The sequence below is a fragment of the Scylla paramamosain genome, unplaced genomic scaffold, assembly GCF_035594125.1.
Source record: "Scylla paramamosain isolate STU-SP2022 unplaced genomic scaffold, ASM3559412v1 Contig10, whole genome shotgun sequence".
In the NCBI taxonomy this organism is placed as follows: domain Eukaryota; kingdom Metazoa; phylum Arthropoda; class Malacostraca; order Decapoda; family Portunidae; genus Scylla; species Scylla paramamosain.
In genome coordinates, this window is record NW_026973675.1 from 210,001 (window position 1) to 217,500 (window position 7,500).

At 45.0% G+C, this 7,500-nt stretch overlaps 1 protein-coding gene across 1 annotated transcript in view; it reads right to left on the reverse strand.

Moving 5' to 3' along the window:
• The window catches only part of LOC135096988 (trichohyalin-like), a 12,259-nt gene that overhangs the window by 1,981 nt on the left and 2,778 nt on the right, over positions 1-7,500 (reverse strand). The window contains exons 8-12 of the mRNA XM_063998749.1: positions 6,411-6,608; positions 6,196-6,306; positions 2,598-2,768; positions 2,044-2,238; positions 1-168 (exon numbers count right to left, since the gene is read on the reverse strand). The exon at positions 1-168 is cut by the window's left edge and continues 1,981 nt beyond it. Of these exons, the coding sequence (XP_063854819.1) occupies positions 85-168; positions 2,044-2,238; positions 2,598-2,768; positions 6,196-6,306; positions 6,411-6,608 (759 nt within the window). The 3' untranslated portion in view covers positions 1-84. The remainder of the gene's footprint in view (positions 169-2,043; positions 2,239-2,597; positions 2,769-6,195; positions 6,307-6,410; positions 6,609-7,500) is intronic.

Sequence of the window (7,500 nt, forward strand, 5' to 3'; positions counted from 1 at the left end):
TTGTAAGCATCAGAGTGTTGGAAATGCAAGTGTTGTGAGGAGACACCCTTCCTGCAACACTTTGTAGTGGCCATGTAGTGCACCCTAAAGCACCAACACTGTGTCCCCAGTCTGGCAGGAATTAAAGGTGATGGTACCATGAGACAGGAGTGGGCTGGCTTGGTTAGGCTGCAGAGAGAGAGAGAGAGAGAGAGAGAGAGAGAGAGAGAGAGAGAGAGAGAGAGAGAGAGAGAGAGAGAGAGAGAGAGAGAGAGAGAGAGAGAGAGAGAGAGAGAGAGAGAGAGAGAGAGAGAGAGAGAGAGAGAGAGAGAGAGAGAGAGAGAGAGAGAGAGAGAGAGAGAGAGAGAGAGAGAGAGAGAGAGAGAGAGAGAGAGAGAGAGAGAGAGAGAGAGAGAGAGAGAGAGAGAGAGAGAGAGAGAGAGAGAGAGAGAGAGAGATGTCATAAGAGTGACTGGTGGAGGTCTTCAAGTGGCACAGGGGACATGACAAGGGTGACTAAGAGGGGGGTCTGGTGGGGGTCTTCAAGTGGCACAGGGGACATGACAAGGGTGACTAAGAGGGGATCTGGTGGGGGTCTTCAAGTGGCACAGGGGACATGACAAGGGTGACTAAGAGGGGGTCTGGTGGGGGTCTTCAAGTGGCACAGGGGACATGACAAGGGTGACTAAGAGGGGGTCTGGTGGGGGTCTTCAAGTGGCACAGGGGACATGACAAGGGTGACTAAGAGGGGGTCTGGTGGGGATCTTCAAGTGGCACAGGGGACATGACAAGGGTGACTAAGAGGGGGTGTGGTGGGGGTCTTCAAGTGGCACAGGGGACATGACAAGGTTGACTATATACATACATAAATACCTTAAAATTATTGCTATCATTATTATTACTATGCTAACACCAGCCTCATTTCTGCATTACTGACAGGAGAAACACTCTTTTAAAAGGCTCTAGCTGAAGTGATGCAGGTTTTCAAGAGTGTTTTTACAGTTCCAGTGACAGACTAACAACATTTCTGCATTACTGACAGAAGAAAGAATCTTTTAAAAGGCTCTAGTTGAAGTGACGTGGGTTTCCAAGGGTGTTTTTACAGTTCCAGTGACAGACTAACAACATTTCTGCATTACTGACAAAAGAAACACTCTTTTGAAAGGCTCTAATTGAAGTGATGCAGGTTTTCAAGGGTGTTTTTACAGTTGCAGTGATAGATTAACAACATTTTTGGATTACTGACAGGAGAAACACTCTTTTAAAAGGCTGTAGTTGAAGTGATGCAGGTTTTCAAGGGTGTTTTTACAGTTGCAGTGACAGATTAACAACATTTCTGCATTACTGACAGGAGAAACAGTCTTTTAAAAGGCTGTAGTTGAAGTGATGCAGGTTTTCAAGGGTGTTTTTACAGTTGCAGTGACAGATTAACAACATTTCTGCATTACTGACATGAGAAACACTCTTTTAAAATGCTCTAGCTGAAGTGACGCAGGTTTTCAAGGGTGTTTTTATGGTTCCAGTGACAGATTAACATTTCTGTATTATTAACAGAAGAAACACTCTTTTAAAAGGCTCTAGTTGAAGTGACGCATGTTTTCAAGGGTGTTCATTTCTGCATTAATGACAGGAGAAACACTCTTTTAAAAGGCTCAATTTAAAGTGATGTGGGTTTTCAAGGGTGTTTTTATGGTTCTAGCAACAGATTAACAACATTTCTGCAACAGATTAACAACATTTCTGCGACAGATTAACAACATTTCTGCGACAGATTAACAACATTTCTGCATTACTGACAGGAGAAACACTCTTTTAAAATGCTCTAACTGAAGTGACCTGTGTTTTCAAGGGTGTTCATTTATGCATTAATGACAGGAGAAACACTCTTTTAAAATGCAGGTTTTCAAGGGTGTTTTTATGGTTCCAGTGACAGATTAACAACATTTGTGTAGGAGAAACACTCTTGAGAACCCAGCTAAACATCCCTGTGGCCTTGCAAAACAGTGGCAGTGACAAAGCACAGTGATTCAGAAGAGAGACACTGGTAAACCTAACCTAACGTACCAAATTCTCTCTTGTGTCTTCATTAACAGTCGTTGAGGCTGTGGAGGCCGTCATGTCGGTGGCAGCAGCAGCAGCAGTGGCGGTGGTGGCAGTGGTAATGGTGGTGCTCTGCTGCGTCACAAATGAAAACCGTTTTGCTCTTGCCAGTTCAGTTTCCAAATTTCTGACTTGTTTCTGCAGTGAGGTGATCTGATTCTGAGAGAGAGAGAGAGAGAGAGAGAGGGAGAGGACAATGTGTGAGTGTGTCTGTTGACAGTGAACAGCACTTGGTGAAACACACTCAAAACACACTCAAAACACCCAAAACACACTCAAAACACACCCAAACACACTCAAACATACTCAAACACACCAAAACACACCCAAACACACTCAAAACACACCCAAACACACTCAAAACACACCAAAAACACACCAAAACACACTCAAACATACTCAAACACACCAAAACACACCAAAACACACCCAAATACACTCAAAACACACCCAAACACACTCAAAACACACCAAAACACACCCAAACACACTCAAACATACTCAAACACATCTCTTACCTTCAATTCAACATTTTCTTGCAATATCTGTCCTCCAACATTTTCCCTTCCTCCTCCTCCTCCTCTTCTTCCGTCACACTCATCTGTTAGAAGTTGAATCCTAATCTTCAAATCTTCAATAACCCTTTCCTTGTCCTGCGCCAAAGCTTTCACTGCTTCTGCAAACTCCATCTATAAGCAAAAAATAAATAAATAAATAAAATAAGAAAAAAATAAATAAATAAATTAGTATTACCATAGAAATCCAGTTTAAGGAATTGCAAAGGTCACAAGGTCAATACAGAGCAAGACAGAAGACAGGAAGGTCAAGAAACAAGATTAAGCTTGAAATGGTTCGGTTTGATACACAGACATGAAGAAATGATATTATGAATATTATTGAAGAGTATAAGAATATCACTACCCAAGATATATATATATTTTTTTTAAGATTTATTAAAGTTCATTATTTCATTATTGTTGATATGTGAATGACTGCTATTAATTAAGGAAATAATGATGGAATTAATTAGTCTTGTCAGGGTTCTCTCTCTCTCTCTCTCTCTCTCTCTCTCTCTCTCTCTCTCTCTCTCTCTGTGACTGTATTAAGCTTTAAGGCAGTTTTTGTGTGTGTGGCAGTGTTTGTGTGTGTGTGGCAGTGTTTTGATGTCTGTGGCAGTGTTTTGATGTGTGTGGCAGTGTTTTGATATGTGTGGCAGTGTTTTCAGTGTGTAGGGCAATGTCTGGGTGTGTGTGGCAATGTCTGGGTATGTGTGGCAGTGCTTGGGTGTGTGTGGCAGTGTCTGGGTGTGTGTGGCAGTGTCTGGGTGTGTGTGGCAGTGTCTGGGTGTGTGTGGCAGTGTTTGGGTGTGTGTGGCAGTGTTTGGGTGTGTGTGGCAGTGTCTGGGTGTGTGTGGCAGTGTTTGGATGTGTGTGGCAGTGTCTGGGTGTGTGTGGCAGTGTCTGGGTGTGTGTGGCAGTGTCTGGGTGTGTGTGGCAGTGTTTGGGTGTGTGTGGCAGTGTTTGGGTGTGTGTGGCAGTGTTTGGGTGTGTGTGGCAGTGTCTGGGTGTGTGTGGCAGTGTTTGTGTGTGTGTGGCAGTGTCTGGGTGTGTGTGGCAGTGTTTGGGTGTGTGTGGCAGTGTCTGGGTGTGTGTGGCAGTGTTTGGGTGTGTGTGGCAGTGTCTGGGTGTGTGTGGCAGTGTCTGGGTGTGTGTGACAGTGTTTTTTTTTTTTTATGTAGGAAGGATACTGGCCAAGGGCAACAAAAATCTAATAATAAAAATGCCCACTGAAATGCCAGTCCCATAAAAGGGTCAAAGCAGTGGTCAAAAATTGGTGGATAAGTGTCTTGAAACCTCCATCTTGAAGGAATTCAAGTCATAGGAAGGTGGAAATACATAAGCAGGCAGGGAGTTCCAGAGTTTACCAGAGAAAGGGATGAATGATTGAGAATACTGGTTAACTCTTGCGTTAGAGAGGTGGACAGAATAGGGGTGAGAGAAAGAAGAAAGTCTTGTGCAGCAAGGCTGCGGAAGGAGGGGAGGCATGCAGTTAGCAAGATCAGAAGAGCAGTTGGCATGAAAATAGCGGTAGAAGACAGCTAGATATGCAACATTGCGGCGGTGAGAGAGGAGCTGAAGACAGTCAGTTAGAGGAGAGGAGTTGATGAGACGAAAAGCTTTTGACTCCACCCTGTCTAGAAGAGCAGTATGAGTGGAACCCCCAGACATGTGAAGCATACTCCATACATGGACGGATAAGGCCCTTGTACAGAGTTAGCAGCTGGGGGGTGAGAAAAACTGGCGGAGACGTCTCAGAACACCTAACTTCATAGAAGCTGTTTTAGCTAGAGATGAGATGTGAAGTTTCCAGTTCAGATTATAAGTAAAGGACAGACCGAGGATGTTCAGTGTAGAAGAGGGGGACAGTTGAGTGTCATTGAAGAAGAGGGGATAGTTGTCTGGAAGATTGTGTCGAGTTGATAGATGGAGGAATTGAGTTTTTGAGGCATTGAACAATACCAAGTTTGCTCTGCCCCAATCAGAAATTTTAGAAAGATCAGAAGTCAGGCGTTCTGTGGCTTCCCTGCGTGATGTGTTTACCTCCTGAAGGGTTGGACGTCTATGAAAAGACGTGGAAAAGTGCAGGGTGGTATCATCAGCATAGGAGTGGATAGGACAAGAAGTTTGGTTTAGAAGATCATTAATGAATAATAAGAAGAGAGTGGGTGACAGGACAGAACCCTGAGGAACACCACTGTTAATAGATTTAGGAGAAGAACAGTGACCGTCTACCACAGCAGCAATAGAACGGTCAGAAAGGAAATTTGAGATGAAGTTACAGAGAGAAGGATAGAAACCGTAGGAGGGTAGTTTTGAAATCAAAGCTTTGTGCCAGACTCTATCAAAGGCTTTTGATATGTCCAAGGCAACAGCAAAAGTTTCACCAAATTCTCTAAAAGAGGATGACCAAGACTCAGTAAGGAAAGCCAGAAGATCACCAGTAGAGCGGCCTTGACGGAACCCATACTGGCGATCAGATAGAAGGTTGTGAAGTGATATATGTTTAAGAATCTTCCTGTTGAGGATGGATTCAAAAACTTTAGATAGGCAGGAAATTAAAGCAATAGGACGGTAGTTTGAGGGATTAGAGCGGTCACCCTTTTTAGAAACAGGTTGAATGTAGGCAAACTTCCAGCAAGAAGGAAAGGTAGATGTTGACAGACAGAGCTGAAAGAGTTTGACTAGCAAGGTGCAAGCATGGAGGCACAGTTTCGGAGAACAATAGGAGGGACCCCATCAGGTCCATAAGCCTTCCGAGGGTTTAGGCCAGCGAGGGCATGGAAAACATCATTGCGAAGAATTTTAATACGTGGCATGAAGTAGTCAGAAGGTGGAGGAGAGGGAGGAACAAGCCCAGAATCATCCAAGGTAGAGTTTTTAGCAAAGGTTTGAGCAAAGAGTTCAGCTTTAGAAATAGATGTTATAGCAGTGGTGCCATCTGGTTGAAGTTTGGGTGTGTGTGGCAGTGTTTGGGTGTGTGTGGCAGTGTCTGGGTGTGTGTGGCAGTGTCTGGGTGTGTGTGGCAGTGTCTGGGTGTGTGTGGCAGTGTCTGGGTGTGTGTGGCAGTGTCTGGGTGTGTGTGGCAGTGTCTGGGTGTGTGTGGCAGTGTCTGGGTGTGTGTGGCAGTGTCTGGGTGTGTGTGGCAGTGTCTGTAATGACTTGATTGAAAGTTTCTGTGGTTTACTCACATCACACTAATTCAAATCAAGTGTTGGTGGTGCAGGTGTGAGCAACAGCCAGGTAGAGGAGGGACACAGTTTTTGGGCATTTTCAGATGTGTAAGTGTGTAATGTGTTATGTTTTCAGGTGTGTAAATGTGTTTTTCATGTGTAGATAGCTTGGGTTTGTATTTCTGTCTGTGTATTGTGTCGTTCTGGTGTTGAATTTGTTGTTGTCTTGTGTTTTGTTCATGTTTCTCTTCATTCCTCTGTGTGTTTCTTTCCCCGTCTCCTGCCTCTCCTTCACAACAAACGTCATTCTTTTCTTGCACCAATTACCATCCAATCATTGTTTTTAATCCTTACATTCTCTCTTTCCCTCTCTCTGTCTGTCTTACCTGATTTTCGTCATCTAATTTCCTCCTTTCTTCCTCTCTTACACTTGCAATTCTCTCTTCAATCTCTATCTCTCTCTCTTTCATCAGTTCCTCTCTCAGTCTGTCCAGGCCCTGAGGAATTAAAGAGAGGCATTAGAGTAAGACAGAACATTTCCAGTGTGAATTGTGGGTGTCCTCTCCCTCTTTCTCTCTTTGTCTCTTTCTCTCCCTCTCACCTCCCATCTGTTGAGAGAGGAGGCTGGGGAGGAGGGCGGGTGCTCCTCGCTGGGACTTGAAGAGAAAGGCAGACTAGTGGGGGAGGTGCTGGTGGTGGCTGTGGTCGTTGTCATCATTCTAAATCTAGACCTTTTGTTTTCAACCTCCAGCCTGTGCCTCTTTCTCTCCTCCTCCAGTTCCCTTCGGCCTTCCTCCACCTGAAGTAGTAGTAGTAGTAGTTGTAGTAGTAGTAGTAGTAGTAGTAGTAGTAGTTAGTGTTTTGGTACAGGGGACATGACAAGGGTGACTAAGAGGGGGTCTGGTGGGGGTCTTCAAGTGGCACAGGGGACATTACAAGGGTGACTAAGAGGGAGTCTGGTGGGGGTCTTCAAGTGGCACAGGGGACATGACAAGGGTGACTAAGAGGGGGTCTGGTGGGGGTCTTCAAGTGGCACAGGGGACATGACAAGGGTGACTAAGAGGGAGTCTGGTGGGGGTCTTCAAGTGGCACAGGGGACATGATAAGGGTGACTAGGAGGGGGTCTGGTGGGGGTCTTCAAGTGGCACAGGGGACATGATAAGGGTGACTAGGAGGGGGTCTGGTGGGGGTCTTCAAGTGGCACAGGGGACATGATAAGGGTGACATTAGCAGAATCATCAACAGTATTAAGGGCAGGACAAGAAGTGATGCGTTCAAGGTTGATAAAGTTATTATTTATGAGAGATGGGAATGAAATGGCTTTAAATAAGGTGGTGGGTGAACTAAGTAACAAGGATGTGTGTGTTGAGTCGTCAGGGAGCTCTGAAGGATGACTGGACAGGTGTATGGATGGGAATGACAGGTGGAAGCAGGTGGAAGCAGGTGGAAGCAGGCAGGTGTGTTATGTACAGGGCCTGCCACATGTAGACCTCCTGGCTTGTTGCACTGCCCTCGTGTTGCTGTGGAAGTGCTGGGAGTGGACACTTGGGCTGTCACACAACTGCAAATGGTGATGCACACACAACCAAACAAAACTTGAATAATTCCCGACTCAAAATTTTCCCGACTCAAAATTTTCCCGACTCAAAATTTTCCCGACTCAAAAGTTTTCCTGACTCAAAAACTTTTCC